This window comes from Battus philenor, unplaced genomic scaffold (genome assembly GCF_028537555.1).
Source record: "Battus philenor isolate CCGP_79_NKW_IND1 unplaced genomic scaffold, ilBatPhil1.0.hap1 SCAF_4, whole genome shotgun sequence".
Taxonomy (NCBI): Eukaryota; Metazoa; Arthropoda; class Insecta; order Lepidoptera; family Papilionidae; genus Battus; species Battus philenor.
Window position 1 is genome coordinate 3063534 of NW_027181704.1, and position 26335 is coordinate 3089868.

The 26335-nt window shown below is 36.4% G+C and overlaps 1 protein-coding gene across 2 annotated transcripts in view; it reads left to right on the plus strand.

The window, feature by feature from the left end:
• jing (AE binding protein 2 jing) overlaps positions 1-10298 on the plus strand; it is a 185901-nt gene extending 175603 nt beyond the window's left edge. For both annotated transcript variants that reach the window (XM_068772118.1, XM_068772119.1), the window contains exons 3-6: positions 6-185; positions 2161-2302; positions 2929-3139; positions 6275-10298. In XM_068772118.1, coding sequence (XP_068628219.1) covers positions 6-185; positions 2161-2302; positions 2929-3139; positions 6275-6662 — 921 coding nt within the window. In that variant the 3' untranslated portion in view covers positions 6663-10298. The remainder of the gene's footprint in view (positions 1-5; positions 186-2160; positions 2303-2928; positions 3140-6274) is intronic.
• Positions 10299-26335: the final 16037 nt, after the last annotated feature.

The following is a 26335-nucleotide window of genomic DNA, read 5'->3' on the forward strand; positions in this document are numbered from 1 at the left end:
TTCAGTCGGTGCATGTTGAATCGCAAGCGGGCAAGGAAAATTATGTATGCCAGTGGGAGCAGTGCAAGGTGCGGGGAAAACCGTCCTGCTCGCGACTGTGGCTGGAGCGACACGCGCTGTCGCACGGCGGCAACAAGCCTTTTAAATGCATCGTGGACGGCTGCGACCGCCGCTTTTCCACACAGGTACAATTACGTTCTTTGAAAAGTCTCGGTGTGGATTATGTCAATACAAGTTCACAGGAATCTTGTCTCGTGCGATCCAAAAGGAGTGATTATTTCTGACGTTTCTTTCTTCGGACTTATGTAGTTATTTCTCGAGAATGCATCTTTACCGTTTTGGAATCGTGCCTGGAGACACTAGCAAACCTCACTTTTAACTTCTGTGTGATATATTAGCAAAATTAGTCATTAACTTATTCCATGGAACACCGCCCAGTCTTCCACGTGAATGATATCACATTTATTGAAGTGGAGCAAAAAAGTCGTCTAAAATACTTAAAACTCAGCAAAACCAAAATAACAGCTTAATTTAGTCATGAGATGTTCATGACTAGATATAACCTCCAGCAATACCTCCTTTCGTCTAATCAGTAAAATCAGTGTAGTATTTAAATGTTCTGGATTAGGACCTGTTGTCTTCGTGTGCCTTATTTTTTATTTTTCAATGATTCGTCGTCATATTGTCGTTCTCTTCAAATCTCGTCTGATGAAAAGTGATTGCATCACACGTTTTATTGAAGAGAGATGATTACTAAACGAGTGTTGTTAAACAATTCATTTGATATGCAGAGAACATGGTTTTAAATTTCAGTCTTAAATTTACATTGGTCATTATATCTATATTCAATTAGTCGTATTGCTGTGATTCAATCACTTATTCATGTGGTACTTTGCCGTCACCTTTTTTAAATATTCATATTACGTCTTCAAAAAGTTTAACTTCTTAGAACTTTATTTTATTTATTCATTTATCCGTACTTTTATTCCTTGTTGGATAGTCTATAGAGTTATTTAATTTCTCATGAGAAGAATATCAGAAGAGCAAAATTTTACAGAAACTAGAATAATTTCGCGTTCTGAGAAGAGCTCTCGTCAAACTCAGTGTTTTTTGTGATCACTTCCTCAAATGTTAATCCTCATAATCGTCGAGCAGTTCGTTACTGAGCTTAATCGCTTAAAAATCCTTTTCTATCCTTCACACTAAACATTTAGTTTTTGATGTTTATTGATCTTCACCTAGACTTAATTTCATTTCATGAGAATTTAAAGGCATAACACGAGGGTGATTTGTGAGACCACACATTTGTCCATATCATGGAGCGTATCTTTATTTCTAGTGCGAACTCTTCGTAAATGAACGTAATTCCAAATTATTCAACTTACAAGTTGCGAGGTGACGGTGCCACTATTGAGGACTTGATTTCAAGAGTTCGATACAGCCTCTATATTGTAAATATCGAACGATAAACTTGTGCCGTTTTCTTTCCTAAGGACAAAGAAGAAGAAGCCACGTCGCCGTCCGTTGCGATCCGCACCAGTGTTCATATTATTTTATTTCATTCAGTAAATTTATTGAGGCATTGAGTTCATTTGTTGACTCTTGTCTCTTGTGATTGTCAGTCAATTTGAATTAATGTTCAGTCAGTAAATTTATTGTATGTTATTTGGTTATTATTTTTGTTTGGTACGACTCCGGGGCCAGCCGCTGTATGCGCTATCAGACTGCGGTTACTTACAGGATTAACGAATCAAGTATTGTGTTAGGATTAAGTAAGGGATAATATTGTAGTTACGCGCTCTCTTGTGTACCTCTAGCAAATACTAACGCTAATTAACTTGTATTTAGTTATTCGTCACTTTTATCGAATAGTAATTAGGATTTGGTCAAAGGACACTCCTGTCTCTTATTATTCACATTGTCATTTACGACGAGGAAGTTATTTTATATACAATTTATTTATCTTAAGAATCTATCTTTAAAATTTGAAACATTTTTGGTTTACACCAAATGTAACAACTTATCTAGATTTATGCAAAAAGTAAGGAATATAGAATGAAATACATTAATTAAACTAATATAATCAATTATTTGCCAATGCTTTATTAAACTAAAACCGTTATATTTTCCATTATTTCATGTTATCAACGCACTTTGCAGATTCTACTAGAGCGGCACGTGAACAACCACTTCAGCGAGTCGTCGCCCAACAGCAGCGGCAGCAAGAAGACCGCCGACAGCTCCGCCAAGCTCATCCGGCGGAATGGCAAGAAGCTGCGCTACAGGCGGCAGCCCTGGTCTGGTGAGTCCTGATCCTTCGTCTGAACTTTTACACTTGCTTCTCTTTAATACTTATTGTACTTGGCATATTGTTGTCGTCATTTTACTTTGCAGACTTTATATATTTCTCCACGTTACACTTTTGTGACAGATATCAAAAAAAAAAAATTCTGTATGCTTTTTTCTATAAAATTTTGTGAAATAAGTAATCTATAGTAATATATCTCCGAGTATTTCAAATTGAAAGTTCGTATAAAAAGGGCATGCACAGCTTCAATTTAATTCTAGTTTCTATAAAATTGAGCTCTGATAATATTCTTTTCACGAAGTGTTGTATAAAAAATATAATGTTGGCTTCACTGCACATATCAATGTAGACAAATAATGTCTTAAGAAGATCAGCGACTGTTACTTGTAAAAACCAGAATATTCCAAATTCAGTAGAAGTTCTTGGTCTACCGGACCAACTAAATTGTAAAAATGGTCAATAAGAAATTGAAGTAGTCTAGGAACCTTTGGTATAGATCATCAGAATTAGATAAAATTCGTGATCCCCGAGTAAGTTCTCGATAATACTTACCGTTACTGTTACTTTGAAGAGGTTTAAGTAGTTTTAGCGTTGATATTGAAGGTGTGTTGTTTGGACAGCGCGCATGTTCGACTTCTTCGACGCGGGAACGATGGAGGGTCTGGTGTGGCGGTTGTCGCGCAGCACGCGCTGGCGGTTGGGCGGCGCGTGCCCGCTGCGCGAGCCGCCCGGCCGCCACACGCTCACGCTGCACGCCGCGCTCGCCGCCACGCGCTACAACGCGCTCGCCGCTCGCAGGGAGGCGCTGCTCACCTACTACCCGCCGCACGTGTGAGTACACATACCCCGCGCACACACACCACACCACTACAATAACATTACACAACAACAACACACACAATTACTCATAACACATCAAACACCAAAATCAGGATAAGACAAAAATGTATATTTATTATTAATAAGAATATAGCCCATATGATTGACGTGTGTTGCAGTAGTGTCAAATGGGTCATATTGATAATCACGGCTGATTAATCGAAAAAGCAGTGTGTAGTAAGTGCCTGTCCTGGTGTGGTATAGTAACTGAAGACAATTTCTCTACGAGTATACATTACACCTATCTCTTTAAGCACGATTGTTACTGAAAAATAATTTCTACACCACTGTACATACTGAAGTACTGAATGTACTGATAAGTAATAACTTTGTTGCATACTGATTCGTCCCCTTTGTTGAGGACAAACAAAGGGCAGTAAAATTATATCCATAATTTATTTGGTAATTATAAAATAAGTAATTAAGGCTTCTGGACCTGATGGCAATGTTACTCGTATTGCGGCAGAGTCAGCTCAGTTATTTAAATGACCATTCAAAATATCCGCAGGAGCGGCGAATACGGTGCTGTCACTTTGTGTTACTTGTATTATATAGAAGAAAGTTGTAGGTTTATTCGTCGCAATAAGTTTTTATTTTAGTTTCTTTACTTTTAGTCATAAGTAGCTTTCAATATAAAAATTGAATAAAGCTTTTAAATGCCTAAATTTTGGGAAGCAACCTGCAAACATTTATTTTGCCCTCCCAAAATCTAGATATGCTATTTGCGCAGATTCAGCTCAACCTATTTGCAACGAACCACGATTAGCATACGAAGTTTTTGAAGGCTTAGATATTAAATTACATTTATAATCTATCCCCTGCTGAACATTTGCCTTAGATAAATCGACAGCAAGGATTCTGGATTGGACTGGTTCTTAGTCTGTTCGTTGTAATTATAAAAAAAATGTTTAATCCTCGGTAGAGAGATATAAGATAGTATAGAGAACTCGACAACAGAAGGGTCATTTATTTAAATAATTAATTGATTGCATTTGGCGGTTATTCACTGAGTGTAAGCAAATCTTTCTTGTTATTATAACTTAATATGTTTTCAGGTAAGCATTGTTTACTTACAACAGAATTATAATTATCAAACGTCAACAGTACGATAGGATGCACTTTGGTCTAGATCGCGCATAGATGTTAAGGCAGTAACGGATATGTCCATGATAATTAACGATAGATAAGTACACGACCGCCGTATTCGATATCTAGCCCGCCGCCCAGTTTTTGTTTACACGCGCTCAGGTAAACGACAGGTGGGTTTCGTAGTGGATATCTGTCAGCCGCGGACTTTAATCTGCAATATTACCAAGCGATCGTAATTAGAAACCACTCCATAATTACATTTCAAAGTAATTTTCATTTAATTTCTTACTGTACTATATAAATATCAATCAGAGATTCGGGAGATTCTCTAATAATAAAAAAAAATGATTTCTAATTTCTTGGCATACCTTAAGTGTTTTTGTCATTTGATAGTAAACATGTTAAATCTATTAAGGTACTATAAATATTGCATATTAACGTCAGACAATTAAATGTACTCGTCTAGAATTAACATTAATTTTAAAGTGTACAACAACCTTATAACGCACTCATAGCTAGTAGCTTCTGTCCTTGGCTACGTTTATTTTCATTTTAACCACTAACCATGACGTTAAGAACAATCGAGGATCATGTGCATTACAAAATTCAAACGTGCGTCAGTAGATGTTTCATTACATATCATCGCTTCTTTACTGTAATATTACAATTTCACCGTAACAACCTTAAAACAATGTGAACTTGTTTTTACAAATATACATTGATTTATATACTGCATTGGTATGCAAATTCTAGAACACAATTTTTTATTTTAACCGCCGCAGTCAATGTTTACGTTCAAATCATAGTTATTTACGATTTAATTGAAGTCAAACTTTCTGACTGTATTAAAACATGTGTATTGCACAGTTTAAATGAATTTATCACCGATTAGGATTAAATACAATTTTTACTTTCAGACGATGGTTCAAAAATATTAAATTTGAATCTAATTTGAACTGTTGAACCTTTTCTCCGACCATTACATGTGCAATTGGCTATAATTGAGACATTGGTAAAATTTTACAAATCGCCTTAAGCTTTCTACACCTAAAACACCTCATTTTAGCAAAAGTCCTCACACGAGTCATGTTGTTTTGTTTTAATGCATCGATCTTTTTTTTAATTTGGCTTTGCGTTCTGATATTATGAATAAGGACAATTTATTTCATTTTGACATGTCCGCGAAATGGGATCGTCATTCTAAAGCATGCCATTGATCCTCTTTCGAACGTAGCGTATTGCTTAGCATGCCCGGTATTGCCACATGTGCCACACAGGAGCTGATAAAGACTAAAGTTGCTAGCAACATTTTATAATAATGTTTATTGAACGCGTTCTCAGAACAAAAAGTTTACCATTGTCTTAATTATCCACTAAATTGGCATGTATTGGTAACCATATGCCGTTTGAGTGAATATCATGCAATTGCTAGCAATTATTTGGGTTGCCAGTCCTGATTGGTCGCTTGGAAGTAGTTTCGCTAAGTGGTTCCGCTAAGTGGTTTCGTTGTGTAGGCTCCTTTGAACGGGTAGTGCGATATATCTAGTCATTTCTAATTTATTTAAAAGCGGCTTCTTAGGTCTACCGCATGCTTGTCACTCGTGATGCGACGAATCGTTAATTGGAAATTTATCCGACCTTACTCTTGTTACAAACAAGATGATACAGACTAATTCTTGACACGATTTGATTGCAAAATATTTCAAAAATAAAACAAATCTGTGAAAACCGACAAAATGTATCTATGTATATGTCTTGCTTTACAAATACAATACGTGTGCGCTCGATTCGTCGTATCACTGTTTGCCACCCGCCTGTGATAACAGTTGGGATTGCAACCCATGATTACTGCAAACACTAAAGTTAGCAATCCGAATATTAGACGACATGTTTTTTTTTTAAATAAAATAAATACAGTTACATATTTTGATATGTGTTTGCAGATGCACTGTGTGGCACCCTCCACTACCGTTATTAATAAATGGCATTCAATTACAGGATCGAAGACGAATGGGTGCCCGAAAAGGACGTGAAGAGAGTGAAGCAAGTGGAGATCGCGCAGCTGCCGGCACACACGAAGGTGCTACTCTACGAGCAGTTCTGCAACTCCTACCGGAAGACGCCGTCGCCTCCGCCGGAGAGGATGACTCCACCGTCGCCGCCCACGCCGCAGCGGATACTGCCCCCGCGGCACTGCACCTCCTCCCGTTTACTCAACAACCTCCTTGCGAAGAAAAAGAAGGAAATTCGAAACGAATGCAACGCGACCAACGTTCCCATGTTGTTCAAAGAAGAAGAGAAGGAGAAGGCAGAAGTTAGCGGAGCGAAAAAAAGGAAGATGGGCAGGAGATACGGCGGGAACGCTTTCTGGCCATGCGGACGATAATCTAGCGACCGACACGCTCCGCGCCGCGGCCTCCGACGGTTTTTATGTAAAATGATTTTAACAAGTTATTGTAGAGATTTAATAAAGCGACGACTGTTGTGCAGTACGGGAGCTCAGAGCGTTATGTTGTGCGAATGGGGGCCGCGGCGCGCGGCGTGGCCAGCTCTTAGTTGTCGATAGCAGATTTAAATTACAAAGACTGATACTTACATTTTTATACGAAAGGCGCTGCAAGCGATTTGGAGCCTTATCGCGTCGCGTTTAAGTCGCATCGAACAAATTTTGTACATAGTTAGAGCGAAATGTAAAAAGAAGAGTTTCTAAGCGGTAATTTAGTGTTCGTTTCGGAGGGTAGTCTGAATAGTCGTAAGTTAGGTTTTAAGTTGTATCGACCAGCGATAAGAATCACTGCCAATATGTAAATAGTATAATTTTAGTCGGTTTTATATTTTAGATGTTTTGGGAGTTTCGCGTTGTCGTTTCGTGTGCACGCGAGGCGCGCGTGATGGCTTCCGCTTTGGTTCGGCCGAAGTTCGGGTGTTACGTTGTCGCGTAGCGCGGTCTCGGCGCTCGTCACCAAGTGCCTGACGGACTCCGGCGGACTCCGACGGACTCCGACGGACCTGTGTGTTCAATTCCCGGGTTTCCATTCGTATCGGGGGAATCGCTTTTAATACTAGTGTTTATATAGCCCTCGATGACTCGAGGGACTTCGATAGCTTTACGAAACCAACAGCCGCCGGCTGTTGGCGTGTTCAGTACTTCGACCACTGCCATTGGAAGTTGTGTTTAGTCGTAGCGTTCGCCTGATGGCTCGTAATTCTAGCAATAATGTATTTGTGATAAGATAAGACGACTTGTATTCGTTGCCGCGCACAATTTTTGACCGGTTTATATAGGACAATTACACAAATACACACGCAGAGGTGCATCAAATGCGGAGGTGTTCAGTTTTGTGAGCATTCGCGTTTGCTGCCACCGCCAGAGCGTGCGGTTCGTACACTATGTCGCTAATGCCATTGTATCAATTTGTATTTGTATACACGCTCGGTCGGTAAAGTACAAAATTTTTAATTTTTTTTGTATTTTCGGCTGTGACTGTACCAGTTTACACAAATTGTAACACGCAAGTGCCGATCTGCAGCTCCAAGTACTAACGGTTTTGATATAAGCTTCAATATTATATAACATGTTTAACCTCATCGCGTATAGTCGCGTACTTGAGTGTTACAATTTGGAAAATAAAAAAAACTATCAGTGAACATTGTACTCTTCATTAGTCGTAGTGTGAACCGTATGAAAGAAAAATAAAGTTATAAATATACTGCATGCAATAAAGATATGTTATTTTTTGTTAATGGTTTTAAAAAGGAAAACCACGAAATAAAACTTGATTTGAATAATTTGTGTTAGGATGACAATGTTTTTTACTGTTTACAATATAAATAATGATTGAGATAGAGTTATACAATTTTTACGAAACACATCTGATGGTACTTAAATAACGTATTACACGATGCACAGAAAGCAGCGTTCCCCGGTCCGGCCACGGGTAGGCGGTGGAGATACAGAACTGCATTTACACCGTACCACGCCACCTGCACGCCAGTTGAACACCAGTAGTGTTAATGTGAATAAGTTCGACCATTCGTAACAATATACACCAACACTAGGTTTAAAAGTTTTTGGATGCCCTTATACAGACGTTGTCGCTATGCCTTGTAGTAGGGACGGAATATAAGAACAGTGTTCTGTGCTCACACGATCTCGCTAGGATTTTTAGTTAGTACCTCTAGGTTTAAGTTAGGACGAATTGCGCGGTTAGGGCGTCGTCACACCGTTGCGGTTACACGGACATTCGCTTTCTCGTACGATGGAGGTATTTTAGATTGGTCTAGTGTGTTACGGTCCGTAGTTTAATATGGAATTGTATATTTGAAGTTCGGTGAATGTAGGTTTGGAAATGTAGCTTAATGTTGGCGGGCGGCCGTTGCCGCTGAGTTTCTTGCTAGAAACTAAATCCTCTTAGGCAACGTTCGTGCTTGCAAAAGGGCCCGACCTCTACGCGTAGCGGAGGTGGGGTCGCGTTGCAATGACGAAGTCTATCGTCACTGTTCCAGGGCCGAAAATACCTCGCGAAGATGTATCGACTGGGATGTTTGGAACAGTGACGTAGGTGGAGCGGTCCCAAAGAAAATGGATTAGGAAAATTCTCTAGTAGTCAAGTTGGTGCCTGAACGTCGCTGAGGTAACGCATCGTATGCTGTCGGTACGCACTTCGTTTGGAACTGTCCAATGTACTGATTTATTATTAAATTTAAATTGTAGACTAATTTGCAGCACTGATCGTAGTGCCATATGTAATTGGCTCACTTTTGTTTTTATATTAAATTAATAGTCAAATTCGACACCAAAACCAGAAAGACAAGATTAGTTTTTTGAACCGTAATTCTATTATAATATGATCTCAAATGTATTGGCAATGTATCGGGAACTTGAATGTTTGAATGGGAGTGACAATAGGAATTATTTCCATTGTCATTTAATTTCGCACGATAATGATACTTAAATTAATTAAATGAAGGTCTGAAGTAGCCTGTTGCGATTGGGCCGGTTCAGTTCGTACTTCGCTCAATATCAAACGAATAGGTTTATTTGTTCCTTTGTCCGGCGCAAACGTGGCAGACAGTTGGGCCTAGACGCTTGAGTACAAATTGATTTTCTCTTTCGGTAACAAAGAGGTGCGAGAGAAGCCGGCGTGTCGAGATGTCGAGGTAGGAGAGCAATTAGCGCCGGTAAGTTAGCGTAAGCAGTTCGAATAGATAATCCAGAGGAATATTTTGTGAAACGCGAATCTTCTAGACGGGCTTCTAAATTATATAAAGTTACGTTAGGTTAAGTGCGGCGCGCGGCCAGAGCGACGATATATTTTTATCACTGCCACAGTAGTCGTAGCGTGTTGGATGTTGTGGGTTTTTACGTGTCGCGTGTGTTGTGGCGTGTGCCCTTACCACCACTTGCTCAGAGATTTGTTCCCCGCGCCCACACCGCGCCCACGCCGCTCCCACGCCGCCGCTGCCGGGATAGCGCGGCGTTCAGTAGGAAATGGTAGCTTAATTCAGATATCGGGGACGGGCGGCGTGTACATAGGCGAGTATTTATTTCGGAGCGCGGCCGCGGCGGCGGCGGCGGCGGCGGGCGCGCGGCGGCGAGTTGTCTTTCGATATGTTTCCTATATTATGCGTTTATTATATGAATGTTCTCCTTTATTGTAAATGTTCAAGGATTCATAGCAACTGCTCGGGCACGGGCCCGGCTAGTGTGCACTACTTATATCCAATTTGTAGATATTTAATTATATATAGTATAATGTTTAATGCGTTGTCTTATTTGCTTATACCCTCTATGGTCAAATCCGAAAATTAATTATAATTTGACCCACGGGGCTCGGTGGGTGATCTACCTCAATTAATTTATCACAAGTTTGGGCATAATAATAGTAAATGTTACTTTTTTTATCTCGAACCTTGAAATTTGTTCAACGTAGTGGTTATAAGTTTTTTTTTTAAATGAAAATGGTTTGTCCACATGTCACAAGTACTGTATCTTATATTAAATACATATTGTATGATTGGTCGCGGTGAGTTTTATTTTTAACCCTATTAAAAATGCTGTGCATGAAGGTTTCCAAAATTGGCGCTGGTTTTTTAAGTCCGTCATCTGTCAAGATGGTTGTTCTGGCGTCAGTTGGGACTTGTGATATTTGCTTCAAATGCTTCTGCTACAAGTACATATTTGTATGAAGAGATCTTTACACTGCAAAGATAGATATGAGATAAAGAAGAAATATAGATTGAGATGCAAGATCTATATATGTTGTATAATGTAGATGGCTTTGTGGTTATCAAAGCTGAGATCGCAAATCCACTCCTAGAGACAGACGCTTCTGTATATTTAAAACTAAAAACTTGACAATTTCGACTTATGATTCCATTGAATTCTAATAAATCTGTTTACTATAAAACGACTTCATAAACCTTAACTATCGTTCAATAACGTAGTTATAATTTATTTTTAATGAATACAAAAAATATCTCCGAGAGAATGAATGATTATATTGTGTGCATCTCACAGTTGCACATCGTTGTCTATTCAAAAATTTAAATGTTATTGGCTATCCTGTGTAGTTTCTTACACCTTAGGAAAAATATTGATATAATGATATTCAGATATTTAACGTCTGAGTGGTTCAATGTTAACAAGTTCTGCGACCCCGTCAACGAAATAACTAGGAATAAATACAAGGTTAATTTGCACCGGTGTTTAACTGTGATATAAAAATACCATCTTGCAACCTGCTGATAAATTTAGTTCTGTGATGAACGAACATCGGCTTATTACATGAACGGGCTTTTAAAGCAGTGTTGATAAAATCATTTTGAATTTGATTAGGTGAAGAAAAGTAAGAAAAGGACCAATATTTAGCCACTTCCGCACATGCAGTGGTCACAGAGTCTCTGTGTTTGGCACTAATCGTTGTAACATAACTCCTGAAGATGCCCCGTGGAGGGGTGAAACATGTGTTAAGTGATTTAACGGTGGCAGTTGTGTAATTCACACTGCTAGCCGCATGCGCATTTATCAGCGGGCTGGCGGGCGGTGCACTTTGTTGCACGACTATTACTGCATGTGCGGAAGTGGCTAAATATTGGTCCTTTTCTTACTTAGGATGGACTTCCGCGAGGTAACGCCTGATTCCATTAAATAAATAGGTAAAGAGAGTCTGAAGTGACAATGGGCGAGGTACAACGCACGTTCAACTAATGGTCGTTGGAGCCGAAAAGTTCTCGAGTAGCGACCACGAGCCTGTAGGCGCAGCGTGGGCAGGCCGCCCACTAGGTGGCCGGAGACATAGTTAATATTACGGGAAGTCGCTTTATGTGGGCGGCGCAAGACCGGTTTTCGCAGCGATCTTTGGCGAAGCTTATACTTTACAGTAGGCGTCTATCGGCTGAAAAAAAGAGAGTCTGATCGGTATAAATGAACGCGGATGGATTGTAAGGAGACTTACTAGTTTAACCTGTTACGCGGGCAGACTACCTGGCTCTTCTTCCCACAATTCAATGGTCCTGGCAACCGCATGGTAAACCTATGGAATGCTGAGAAGTTACGCCACATGGGACTCCGAGTTGTAAGGAGAAACAAGTATTCCGTTTACATGGTTAATATATTTATAATCGTGGATTCCAAACTATTTTGGGTCAGAGATCTCTTATTCAAAATGAACAGATACCTCAGAGCCACACAGACTATAAAACTGCATCATTTACTTTTAAATTAATCCAGTCTTAGTACCGTGATGTGTCGTTGAGTAGATCTAACGGCTACTGGTGACAATAATGTGAGCATGTTATCATAAGTTACATCTTTTGTAAAACATCATTAAACTAAGTTGATGTTAATTAAGTTACCTTTATTGAGCCAGTGACTTAGACTTGCGATCGTAGGTTTCGGCTTCAATTCCTGGGTTACAATCTTATGTAATTGAAACTTTGTGCCTTAATTACAAATTTCCACTGCTTACAAACAGTTTTCCAGATGATGGGCAGCAGCATCCTCTGCGTACCATAATACTATACTGCGATCATCAACCCGCCTACCAAGTGTGGCGATTGCGGTATATCCTCCCATTGATATCTTTGGGTGAGACCTATGCTTTGCAGTGGGCATCTGTGAACTGAATCGACGAATTGTGCCATAACCTTAATTACAATACCAGAACAGAATAACTAGGCTATTACAGTGTCATTTGAGTTGGTTAATTGATTAAAGTTGACACAGTTTTCTTAAAAGAACAGTTTTTATGTAATTGTTGTACGTAATACTATTTTTCTATGTTAAAAGTTCTTAAGTAGAATTTGTGTCAAATATTAGGGGGACCGGAAAGTAATGTCGCTTTCTTAAGTTAAATTACACGACTACATTTTTAACAAGTTTTTATTTCCAACCAACAATATATTCGCCTTCGTTATCAACAACGTTTTGCTATTTAATATACAATTTTTTAATGCCAGAGCAGTTTTTCTGTAAAATATTTCGACAGAAACGACATTTCTTTTCGGTCCCCCTTATAATGCGAGTCAATTTTTAAAACTCGTTAGTGATTTCGACACTACCTTCCACTTTAAGAATCTTTGGTTTATACAAAAGACAGTTAAACCGGACAATTATAACCTCGGTGTAAATTGAAACTAGTTTAGTTCACTAAAGGAAACTACATTTAGCAATCGCTTAATAGTATTTTTTGACGTCATATGTATGTATGTCTGTTGCCCTTTTGATATTTACAAATACTGCGAGTTTGAGGAGGTAGGGCGCAGAAGGCACTTCTTTAAAACAGTTTTAGCAAAGTTCGAGGATTCTTTCCGGAGCATCCACCATCATCATCATTTCAGCAATGGTTCTTCCACTGCTATACGCAGACCTGCCCTATAGATTTACAATAAGAACGCTTGCGCTAACAATATTTAGTTGCTTGGGAGTCGCGCGCTGGTAGCGGACATCGGCTTGGATGGTACTTGGTACGAGTTTAGCATTCCGACGACAGCGTTTGGGAAGGTCAAACTTTGACTTGGCTACTTGCTGTTTCCTCTCTTACTTTATTACCATTTCGGAGCAGCAGAAGTGATCGAAGAAACTCCAACAATGCTTCTTTTTTAGTAACTCGCTGTTGTCGTTTCCTGTAGTTTTCTTAGAACCCCTGGCCGGATTGTGTTGTAGCTTACGACGCCTACCATTCAACAACTTGAGTGCGTGACGGCAGATTCAAGTTAGAGTATATTTGTCCGGTTTATGAGCTCACGCAGGAAGATCCTAGTCAACACGCAGGTCTTGATCATGTATGAACTAAAGTCCTCCCGCGGCTTTACGTATGAACCTGTTTTGTGTTACCGTCTGCGTGTAGAAATTAGAATGCGTGAAGCACATGATTGCTATATGATGACAGTTTTATAAATATTATTATTTAGTCGTAACTGACATTTCACTATGTCTTTTGAGTCGTAGGAAGAGGCGGCCGAGGAAAAATGCAGCCTTGTTTCATGCGACTGTTACACGCACATTGAAATTGAGTTTAACTTCCAGAACAGTTCCTGAGCGTCATTTTCCTGGGGAGGACATTCGTTTCAAGTGCCGCAATTTTGGTAGAAATACTATTTACTTTACATTCTTTAAACCTGCATCATGTGATACTGGCTGCAGTTATTAAATGCTGGCAAGTCGCATCGATAATGCCACTTGGACTCGTGGCATGTCATTGATGTAGGTCGTATCTAGGGTCGATCCAAAGACCGATCCGTGGGACACCCTGGCCGGAACATATCACGTTTGAGAGCTTATTCCTTCGATGCGGTGTCGAGGCAATAAGTCACTCAGAAAGTTTTGTATCATCCGTAAAAAACATGATACCGATATACCGAAATCGTTTAGCTTGTACACGATACCACTGTGCTGGTATTCTAGACAAGCGACAAATCAAGCCGATGTCAGTGGCTTTGCGATATAAAATTTCGGCGATATCCCAACTCGAAGACACTGTGGTATGTAACGGCCTGAACTTCCGAGTCTCATAGAGTTTTTCCTTCTGTAATCTGGGGAATTTGCAAATCGAACTTGGGCGGCAGTGTAAACCAGATAAAATGACGTTGTGTAAAATTTAATCATGCGATTTGTCTCCATCGAGAAAGATGGCTCCCGATTATTGTGATAAGGTTTGATTGCCGTCATAGCTAATACAATCGATATCTTAGCAAGATGTATGAGCATGATGTACTATATATCAAAGTAGCGAAAACGCGGCGCTGTGCTGGATTTTGTATTTCAAAACACATATATTATCTATGTTTACTGTATCATCTAGTTGGCAGTTCAAAAAGACGATGCGAGAGACGTTTATAAATACATTTTCGAATTTCGAAGTAAAAAGTTCTGAGTCTACAATGACTGCATACGTCTAATTTTAATTCCCGTTTTTGATACTTGAACGAAGTGAAATATGCACTGTGCATTTTGATGATATGTAATCACCTACTCGCAGAAAGCTATAGCAAAAGGTCATCTTGAACTTTTTGAGCTTTACCTGGAAACAGGGAATAATATAATTATGCAATGTACAGAATAATATGTTGTGTTTTTCCACTGTGAAGGCACGTGTAAGCGCCGCCAAAGCGAGCCAGCGCGCAGGACGGTTAAGTTTCCAATTTCTGTGAAGTGCAAGGCCACCGCGTTGCAATTGTTATCGCATGCCGCTGCAGAATATAGCTTAGTTGTGAAAGGTATTAATTTTACACCAGGGAACGTTAGCGATAAAGATTTCACAAGGCAATCCGACACCGGCCCAGGTGCGCCCAACCTCGGCTCCCGTTATTGTAATGAGCTAATTATGCAACTGGTTTATCTGAATCATTTCTTCAGCGCATAAATCAGTAGCGCAGCTCGGCTAAGACTTCGTTATAGTACAAACTTACTGGAAGAGCTTTACATAGCAGATTCATTTTTCTAAAAATTGACGAGACTTATTATTTACGTATATTGTTATGAGAAGTTATTCGCTTTAGTCAAAACATGGCGATGTACCAACTGCTCTCTAACGCTACCTCTTAGTGTTAATTCTTGTAAATAACTTCCTGACGGCTTGTATATTTCTTTACACAAGTATTTAGCAACATATACTATCATTAAGAAAATCCAAATATCGTAATTACTGAAATTTTATATATATTTATACATATGTATTTCTGTGAACTAACTGCTATACGAAGCGGGTGTAATTTCGCAAAATCAATTTTTGATACATATTAACACGTTAGAAAATATTCTGTTAAAGTATAAAACTTTAACAGAATATTTTTCTGATGATTTTTTAAGAGTTATAATTATAAAAAAATTATAAAAATATAAAGCTTTAATCCCTTTGGTTCCAGAGATATCGCGATGGGTCAATAATATGTAAATCTCTGATATAGGCATGAATAAATAGATATGAATATCCAATAGGAGTGCAATCCTTGCCTGGTGTGGAATGGCCCTTACTAAAACCCTTTAGTGTAATTTTCCAATAAAATAGTATTTATTGCGGTCCGTATAAGGAACCTAAGCGCTGCGATCTGTCAGCGAGCGATATCATAACTCTTGCACGCACCGCGCGCGGCGCCGGGGCTCGCTCCACCTTAGCGCCTGATATTTGAGTTGGATTATGAATACTTTGAACTGAACTCGCAGTAACTACAGCGCTCTAACCGCTGGAAACATTCCTTTAATAATATGTTATGTAATTTGGCGAGGAGTTCGTAATTGGACTTGTAAGGTGGACAGATTCCTGATAATTTGATATAATTTTCTAATAATTGGGAAAAGTTTAACTAATCTGGACTCGGTTCGTGTAGGTTTCTGCTAATCGGGTCCAGGTTACTACTAGAAAGCTGTATATTCTCGTTAATCGAAGTTAGGTACCCAATAATTAAGGGTAGATTTTACCTAGCCGGATATACCAAATAATTGGAGGAAGGTTTCCGCTAAACGGGTGTGATTACCAACTAAGTTGTTATATGTTCTAATTATGAGGGCGTATGATCCAGCTTGAAACCCGTCCAAAAACCGCAAAAGGCAGGAGGTTGTATATATATGTATATATGTTATACATATATACATATATATATGTTATACATATATACATATATATATGTTATATATATATATGTATATATGTTAGGGAAATGCCACATAGCGTTTTCTATCGCTATTTTTATTAATACAGTAATTACTCTGACGAATGATCTGGGCTGTCAAATGATTGACAATTAAAGAAGGGAGTATAATCGTTTATTAGATATTTTGGGTAGAGTTTCCTCAGTCATGTGTATATTAGCATAATGCTAGAAATATTTGAAAACATGCCATCTTGCAGAGACTTCTTTCTAAAATAAGACGAATAGTAATAAAAAACATTTAAGTGATGTTACTCCGTTTTTTGTTTTTATTGCAATCGCTGGTCCTAGAAAACACGGGGTGTTAAGTAAAATATTAATTAACGTCCACTCCCAACGACGGAACTTAACGAATTGAGAAGCTTTGTTAACAACGCGTGGAGAACTCTCGGCGTCGCGGAGTGCCCTTAGCACGCCACGGATCGCCTGTAACGCAATTTTTTAAAAATTTTAATATCGAAAACGGCAAAACCCTTGACACAGTTCTCACAGTTCGGTTGGTTTTAATTTTAAATATTATCTACAGTTTGCTACTTTCTTTGCTATTCGCGATCTACTGTAACTGATTTATACAGCGTCTTCTAAATCAAATTATCGAAAATCATCTTCAAGAAGCAACTATTTTACATCGCAACAGACAGGATGGTTGAAAGAGGTTCTTAAAAGAGAATTTGAAAGGAACCGGCTTCAACAAAACTCTTGATATAGCGTTTTTGTAAGTGATCGCTGTGTTTAAATCTACTGTTAAATTGCAGCGAGAAATGATGCCTTATTTTAGCTCATGTTAAAAAAATGTGTCAAAAAAATTAAAAGTCGACGTCATTTGGTAAATAAAAAAAATATTACATATGTAGTTAAACCAAAGAGTTTGGTTGTCAATCCCTGTCGTCGCAAACAGCGATGTCAGCATTATTGAACAAAGGAGGCACGGCTCGCGGCTCGCACTTCCCACTTCAGCCTCATCCGCCACCAGGACACCACGGGTCACCAAGCTACCTCGTCATGGAGTAAGTTCTTTTTATTCATTTATATATATATTATCTCTTGGTTTTAGATTAAAGAATTACTTTGTAGATATTTTTAATCTAACTTTTATTTAATTAAATCTATTATTATAGCAACGTGTAATTAATACAGTATTTTAATTTATAAATATTTTTTTTAATGGTATTGTTATATCAACTAATATATAACAGTAATGTTTCCAAATCTTTTTTATATTGTAATACAGGATGTTTACACGAATTCTTTAATAATTTCAATCTAATCTTCGTTTCTAATTCAGTGGCACCGATTACCTTTTATTTATAATTAGTCAATTGTTCAATGCTTTGACTGCAAGCTCTTCCGAGAAAAAGCTCCTTATCAAATGCTCGCCTCTGCGGGAGCTTTCGCTTGTTCGTAATATTTAATTAGGAATGCAATTTCGGTAACTAAAACATTATTTTGAATTAAAACAAATAAACTGTTTAAAAGTTATTAATTGAAGTTATTGGTAAAAGCTAATTTCATTTATTTCATTGTAATCCGTCAAGGCTTGGATTTGTATTGCGGATCGCTATTCTTTTTGACTATTTACTAACAAAATTAATCATATCTAGCAGACCTATAATTTTATATTTATTCTATAACAATAAATTATAAATAGCGGAGTTTAAACTAGGAATGGCGGTCATGTTACTAAAGTTTTACATCGGGTTTTTTGTCAATTTTCAATTCTATCTGTCACTTAAGCTACTGAAAGATCTTTACAACTTTATTTAAAAAATTTAATGTTTATAACGACATATACTTTTATCAAAATTATCTTTATATAGCTTCAATTATTCCTAGTACTGTTCAACTGTTGGAGTTGTAAAACTTTCGTTTTCGACAATTTCAAATTTCATTCTATTAACTATACGTTTTTTTTTTCAATAGAACATGGCGGATGGGAGATTAAAGTAAGCAGAGATCGTCGACTCGGTAATTTCTTTCTTTATGTCGTATGTATATTTGTATATTTACATTTATTTCTTTTTGTGTGTATCTTGTGTATTTATGTCATTGCTGGAGTGGCGCGACGCAAAGAGGAAAATAATGCGAAGACAGAAGAAAGAAGAACATAACATGCTCAGGGTTGAGACTGCCATTACCTCACAGTCACGTGGTCTTGTTGGTACAACGTGTGATGTGACGTAGTGGAAGTTTCGGCCCGGATTTTCAACATGACGGCAACTACACCGAACTACAAAAATTAAGAAGTCGAAGAAGCAAGAAGATATTTTATCCATTTCATGTGTTATTGTTTATTTTATTTGAATAAATTGTCCTAAAAATAAATAATTTTGAACATTCAGTCTATTCATTTGATGTAAAGAAATATTATTTTGTTTACAAAAAAAAAATCCGACTGAGGTTCTTGTCGTCTCTTCTCAATGTTGAAGAATGCTATTACCTTGGAGCCTAAGGTAATCATATCAATGGAGAAGAATGCCAAAAGAGCCCTTGTTTCTATTAAATTGGGCTCCCCTGACATTACTCCCACTAGTCATGACATACAAGTGTTTATTACTGAGTAATTTAACTGATCGAGTAAGATAAATTAATGAATAATTTAGTTAACAGGCTGTCTATGTTTTTACTTAATTTTACTACTGTCCCAAAGACGATAATACTTTTAAATTTAATAAGCAAACCCATTTCATAAAGATATTTTTTATTAAGCCTCTTCGTTTTCTATTGAACTAATAAGGGATTTTAATAAGACTGAATTTGCTGCATCACAATAGTTATAATTATTTAAAGACCTCTAAGAAATAAAGTCAAAAAGAAATCAATAACAATTTTTGTAACCAATTACGTGAGAGCAAACGTAGTGTTATGTGTTTCTTTATGGCGTCTTGTCTAGGTTCATTGGTTATAGGTGTAAAAACTTTAAAGGGGTGAATGTATAGCTCATTTTCTGTTAGTCAATATCTAGTACATCCTTTCTAAGATCGATAGTTTCAGAAATAATAAATAACGTATTGATAATATATCCAGTAAAGCGTTTTCAAAATCAGATCGCTACATATTAAAATGATTCCTTGTTTACTATTCGTCCCTGCGGACTTGTAAAAAAGCTTTAACATCTATAAACATCAACCTGTATGTATTGTATAAAGTAAATTATTAGATATATTACTTTGGTCATACTTCAAAAGGTTATTCTATTGATAATTGGTATTTTAGTTAATTTTGTTTTATAGATTACTATTTATTTAAACTTTTAAATGTGTTTGTATATAACTTATTGCATTGGTAATATCTATAAGTCAAACTTGTCGTGAAGATATATATGTTGGCGTTAAGAATGTGTGACGTAAAAATAACAATGGTTGCTTATATATTTACAATGTTAAAATGTGAAACATATATGTCTTATATATTATGTTGCTATGTAAATGTACAGTGCGTTGGCTTAAATAGAAGAATTCAAAATGCACTCGCCATATTATTTATGAGAGTGGCTAATGTACTTTGTATATATAAAGTAGTGATTAACAAGAAGTTTGACTCTGCAAGTTCCCGCGCCCCGCGTCGCCTGCGCCGTCGTGTACAATTTCGCGGAGTCACTACCTACGGGCGCAGTGCAAGTCCGGCGACAGAAACGTATCGCAAGCGATATTCGACACGGCGCGCTACTGTAGACAATAACTCGAATCGAGAATTTGAATAACAGTTTTTATTCGTTTGTCTTTTATGTAAGAAATTTATACACATGGCTTCATTTATGTTTTAACCAACTCATTGTGGCAATATGTTTGTGGAGGTTTACATCTTACATAGGATGTCTAGCTGTTATGGTGATGATGTTGTATTCACAGTAAAATTCTAATTGTTGCTGTAATTTTGGTCTCATATATTTAAAATGATATAACTACAATTTTTCAATTAATATTTTGAATAATATGCCTAATCTAAACTACTCAAAACAAAATAGGGTCCACCGCAACTTTGTCTCTAATCGTGTTTATAAATAACGCATATACTAATCATTGACAAAATGAAGCACTACCACTCCTAGCACACATGTTTATTAGTTTATAATGATGTTTTAAAAGTTAACTTTTTTGTTGCTTTCAAGTGGGTAGACAAAAAAGTAAAGTGCTTAAATTTATCCATTTCTTAAATTTTCAATCGTTTGTGTTCTCAGTCTTGCTTTAAGCGCAATACTTTGATCACACTTTGTTTAGCTGTGTTTTTTTCGTTTCGGCATTATTCCCGATTACAATACCAGGTTTTCGTCGTCATATGGATGTGGAAACTTCGACAAGGACAGTTCTTTGGCTTCAAGAGGGAGAATTGCAAAGATCGGTTGTATCTCGCCTTGGTGTGTCACGGCGAGCTATTCGAAACGTATGGGAACAGTTCCAGGAGACAGGTAGTGTGGCTTGAAGACCTGGATCAGGAAGGATTCGAGCCACAACTGCTCAAGAAGACCGGTACATTCGATTGACTGCGCGCCGGGACCGCACGACAACCGCCCGGACCTTGCAATCCTGTGATCTTGAACGAAGGGACGGTCACTGCAGCCAGTTACGTCGAGCAAGTAATCCGACTTTATGTCATCCCATATTCACAAAGAGTAGGTGATAATTTTGTGTTTATGCAAGACAACGCTCGTGTGCATGTGCGAAAGTGCCCACTGAGTGACCCTAGCAACAGCTAGGGTCACTCAGTGGGCACTTTCTGATGCCAATATCTCGGTTTTACCTTGGCCAGCAATGAGTCCCGATCTCAACCTGATTGAGCATTTATGGGATTAATTGAAAAGAAGTCTTAAAGAGACCCATAGCCACGTTAACAGCCAACAGGACCTCATAAACGCGCTGAAACTCTGTTGGGAACGAATACCCGACCAAAACATCACTCATCTGATTGAGAGTGTTCCAGATAGGCTCAGAGAGTGCATACAGAGCAAAGAAGGTCCTACTCGATACTAAAGAAAAGCTCCCGGCAAGTTTATTAAAAACAAACAGTAACTATAAAAGTTTTTATTGACAGTCTACTTAGTGCTCATTTTCTCTAAAAATGTGTATTTGAGTGTATTGCGATAAAATTAAACAATTCAAACGTTATTTTGTGTTTACTTAATGTGTAAAACCCTAATTCAACATCGACTAATTGTAAAAATGATGGTGGGCCCTATTTTGTTTTGAGTAGTATATAATATATTCAGAATGATCTTGACAAGTTCCATAAAATAGATTTATTATCGAATATTTACACCACAATGATATAACAAAACAAAATAGTATAATGGAATATAAGAAATAACATTTTAATCAAAATTATGATGTAAATTATCCTGTAACATTGAGGTAACTCTTAAACTACTTCTACCATATTTTGTATTATCAATTTAGTAAACAGTTTTTTGTTTTATAGATCATATTAGTGTTTGAAGTGTTGTGAGCTTTATATGATATAAAGTGAACTTAATATTTAACTAGTCTAGGACCATAAATTAATCAAGACTATATTATGAGTACGTCGTGAGTTACAATTAATTTTTACATATACATATGGAAATCTTTATAAACCTTCACCATTTCTGACAGAGGACGTCAACTGCGAGTCGTAAGCTTCGCCCATATATTTCCAATAAGTCCCAGCATATTCCGATGATCTTAATAATGTTGTCTGTCCAGTATGTTGGTGAACATTCTACACTGTCCTTGCCGGTCTGTGGTTTTAACTTCAAATCTTAAGGCCTCGCCGGACATCTAATATATCCTTATAAATATTCGAATGTAAAGTTGCTTTCAAAGTATCCTGTTTTAAATTATTTTTATACTACTATACTAGCTAAAATGTAGAAATTAGTATTTTTTTAATATAAAAACTTTTTATAGATAGTAGCAAACTTGACAAATGCTTCCCTGAAAAGCAATTTCATTTATTCAAGTTTTTACTTTATGTATTTCTTGATTACATCCATCTTTTACAAATGTGGTGGTTGAAAAACATTTTTGTATTCAGAACCATTAAATTATTAATGAGGACTTTGGCTAGGCGCCTTCTCCCCCCTGCGGCTTTGAACTCGCGGAATCTGTAAATGCCATTTTAGCAGCAATGGTAGTCCAATCCTAAAAAAGAGTCAAATTTACTGTCCCAAATGAATGTAAATGTAACTTATTCAATTTATTTTTTATTATTATTACTATTAATATTGTTTCGTATATGTGAAAGCTTTTTATTAATATGTATTAATTGTGTAAAATTACCCGTAAATTCGCTAAATACTTCAAAGTAAATTAACTAAAAACATGCTTGTATTTTTGGTTAACCTTGTCACGGCTTTAAGTCTGTAATAGATTGAATTGTCTGTGCAGAGATTCTATTTTAACATGGACTCTGCAAAGTAATTTAGTTTGTTAAATGCCACAATGGATGCTTTAAAAGCTGGATTTTGTAGAAATTGCGATATAGTTTGGTTATAAAAATGCGTTACAATGAAATTATTATTCCTTTCTTAACCGTAATACATGTATACGTGACAGTGAAAATACGACTCATGTTAAAAACTATAGGATATATAAACATATATTTACTAACTTCACTTCGCCATTTTTATTGTGTCTCTGTGAGACAGTTAACAGACTACATATCAATCGTTTTTGATCACGATCCAGTAAAATTGTCAACGTATTTTTTTTTAATTTCTTCCAATAAATAAGCAAATTCATAAAACCTACAAAAATCTTTATTACGTACCTTACAAAGTTTATTAAGCTGTACACACTTTTAAAATAGGATTTCCTAAAAAGTAAAGAAAGCTATTGCAAGATTTAAACGAAATTATCAAAGTACATTTACTTGCTAGGGATCTGTGCATACATACACTATGAGTGACTTTATAGAAAATAATAACCTTGGAAATGATATGTACGCCTTCAGGCTATTTCAATATGAACTAAAAATGTAATTTATATGTTTTTAAACAATATATAGTTCCGATGATGATGATGTTTTTATCGCTTATTCTTCTCAGGTATAGAGCATTTAACATATGTACAGACGGTAGACTGATAAAGAATTTTAAAATTAATTTTTGATTTAAGCCTATAGCCTAATGAATAGGAACTGTTTTGATGATTCTCATATGAGTGTATGGATATGCGAACTTTGCGATCATTATAACCAAATCATCTGACAAAAAAGTATCTCCCGCGCCTAAAAAATGCCAATAATATGTGACTTCCGCTTGTTATCAAGAAATTCGGTAGATGGATTTTTTTTACAACCTATTACTATATACTTTATTTTACTTTATTACATGGCCTTCTTTACTTCGCATTCATCTCCAGACTTTTACATTTTATTTTCGTTTTATTTATATTAATTTACTTACCTTTATTAATCCATTATAAATTCTAATTTATGATTTACATTTTTCTTTTAGTATATTGAATTGTATTTATAACATTATCTCACAATTTCTTTCTTTTGCTAGTCTAACACGACTACGATTTATTGCCATTCGGTAGACGGGTTACAACAATGTACATTTACCAATTACGTCAGAGAACTCTAATCCCAGAAGTAGCTGCGCTAATTGCTTTTGTATTTGTGGGACTTCTTGAGTCGCAACTAATGGTCTTGAGTCCAACTGACATCAGGAAGAGATCCGCTAGTAACTAGCCATGGATCGCATTATAATGCAAGCGGTGCTTCCATACGTAACGTAGTACAAACAAATTAACCTTGTCTTTACAATTTAATGTAAGTCACTAGGAGCCAGCGTAATAAATGCATATAGTTACGTATATAACATATATAATATTATCTTCATTTGAATACTTCCTGCACTACTGGACAATCACCTATGATCTTTCAAAGCTGACGAAACGATGGTCTTTGGATGAAGATTCTTACTGTTACTACAAATATTCCCACAGAAAGTTTTCAGCTCTTTCGAAATTCTTGTGAATTACACAGACAAACTCTATTGATACTGACGTCGATATCTGTATATTTTATTTTATTTATTTAAATTTTCTTGTAATCCTAAACTTTATGTAAAAAACGAAAGGGAAATATAATAAAATAAAATAGTTAATAACTAAAAAAAAGGAACAATTTATATACAGGTGCAAGAGGCGATCTCTACCAGACAACCTTTGGATGGAGACGAGAGACATGAAGGAGAGGGCAATTTAGAGTGTACATAATAAAAGAATAAACATTAGAATACACTGCACATTTCGGAGTATAATATAAAGTATGTGTGCATTACTTTCACATATGTAGATATAAACGTACATACATATACTCATATTACTTACTATACATACATACGTATACAAAAATATACATGCATAAATTTTCGTGGAAAAGGTATTACATAAATGCGAATAAATCACAAATGCTACACAATATCCTATTTAAGAGGCCAAGGAAGTGGTCTTAAGCCATTTTTTAAAAAGCTGGCAGCTATTTTGCGCATCAATCTTTGTTCTCGTATCACACAAAATCTTAGTTATAAAAATTGTGTCGAATTTTTATCTTTTACTAATTATGCCATACATTTTTCAAAATAATTTGTATCGATCCTCTTGTTAACTTTGTAATACGTAAAAACTTTATATGAATGAATAATGAAAATAATAAGACGAAGAAGAATGTAAACGATGTAATGATATAACGAATACAGTGTTGTAAAACAAATTTGAATTTATTTAGAATACCGCTGGATGGTCGACTTGCGTTTTATGTAATAATTTTTGCTGATTTTAAAGTAAGAACTTTATGAGGAATTTCTTCATGTGTATTACTTGAAGAAATAATATAGGAAATTGTAGCTCTATGACCGGAATTGAAGAAAAATAATCATTATTTACAAAGCTGGATACAAAATATCGTTATAATAACTGAAATAATTTAATTAAAATATATTCAATAAAGCGATATCCTTTCAAAAATTTACTTGACTAAAGTAATTGATGAAGCCTTTTCGAAAATTGATCTCCGTAGAGAAAATAACGTTACAAAGAGGCCGAGAAATAACAGATTGAAATTCCCAAAGACTATTTCGAGGGACAACTTTTAGGTAATGGATCTAGCGTACCTTTATTAATGTTTTTCACTTTGACTTTTGCTTTATAATTTCGGCTATATATGGATCACCGTTATACTAGTTTTGACATTCGTTACTTTTAGTCACGTATAATAGCAATTTTGTTTGAGTTCGCAAGTAATCACAAGTTCTATTCATGAAAGACGACTGCAGATTCTACATTTTATCTAACCACATAATACTTTAAATAAAATTACTGTGGGCGTGAAATGGCACGGTTATTATCAGTTATTTTTTTATTTATAATATTGTTTACTTTAAATCATTTACGGTGATTATGTCAATAAAAGAATACTAGAAAGACTAAATTTAGATTATAGATACTAAACCAAATTTATATCGTCTGTACTACAATATCATGTAATTCGATTCAAAATGAAGCTAAGAGGATTCCAAACAGGCCTTAATTTGAATATAGTCCCTACAATAAACTCCTTACAAGGTTTTTTTACGAACATAAGTCACATGTTATTAATAATGTAGTTAGAGTCACTTATTCTCAAGCTATAACTAAAATCCTTTACAGTGTGGTAGGTTTTTTGTACTAGATTTTGTTCTGCAATATTTCAAATGTATTGCATGATATTTCTCACGCACAAAACACAAGAGAATTGTAAGAAAAGACGTGCAGTTACTTACAACAGAATTATTAACTTTATGGTATATAGGAGAAGTTATAACAAACAGGTTTTTTTCTGGCGCTAACCTTGTGTTCGTATATATAAAATATTTTTTTTCTTTATTACTATTCTTACATGTGAAATAATACGTAACAACGTTCCTAATAACAAGTGACACAAGTTAAG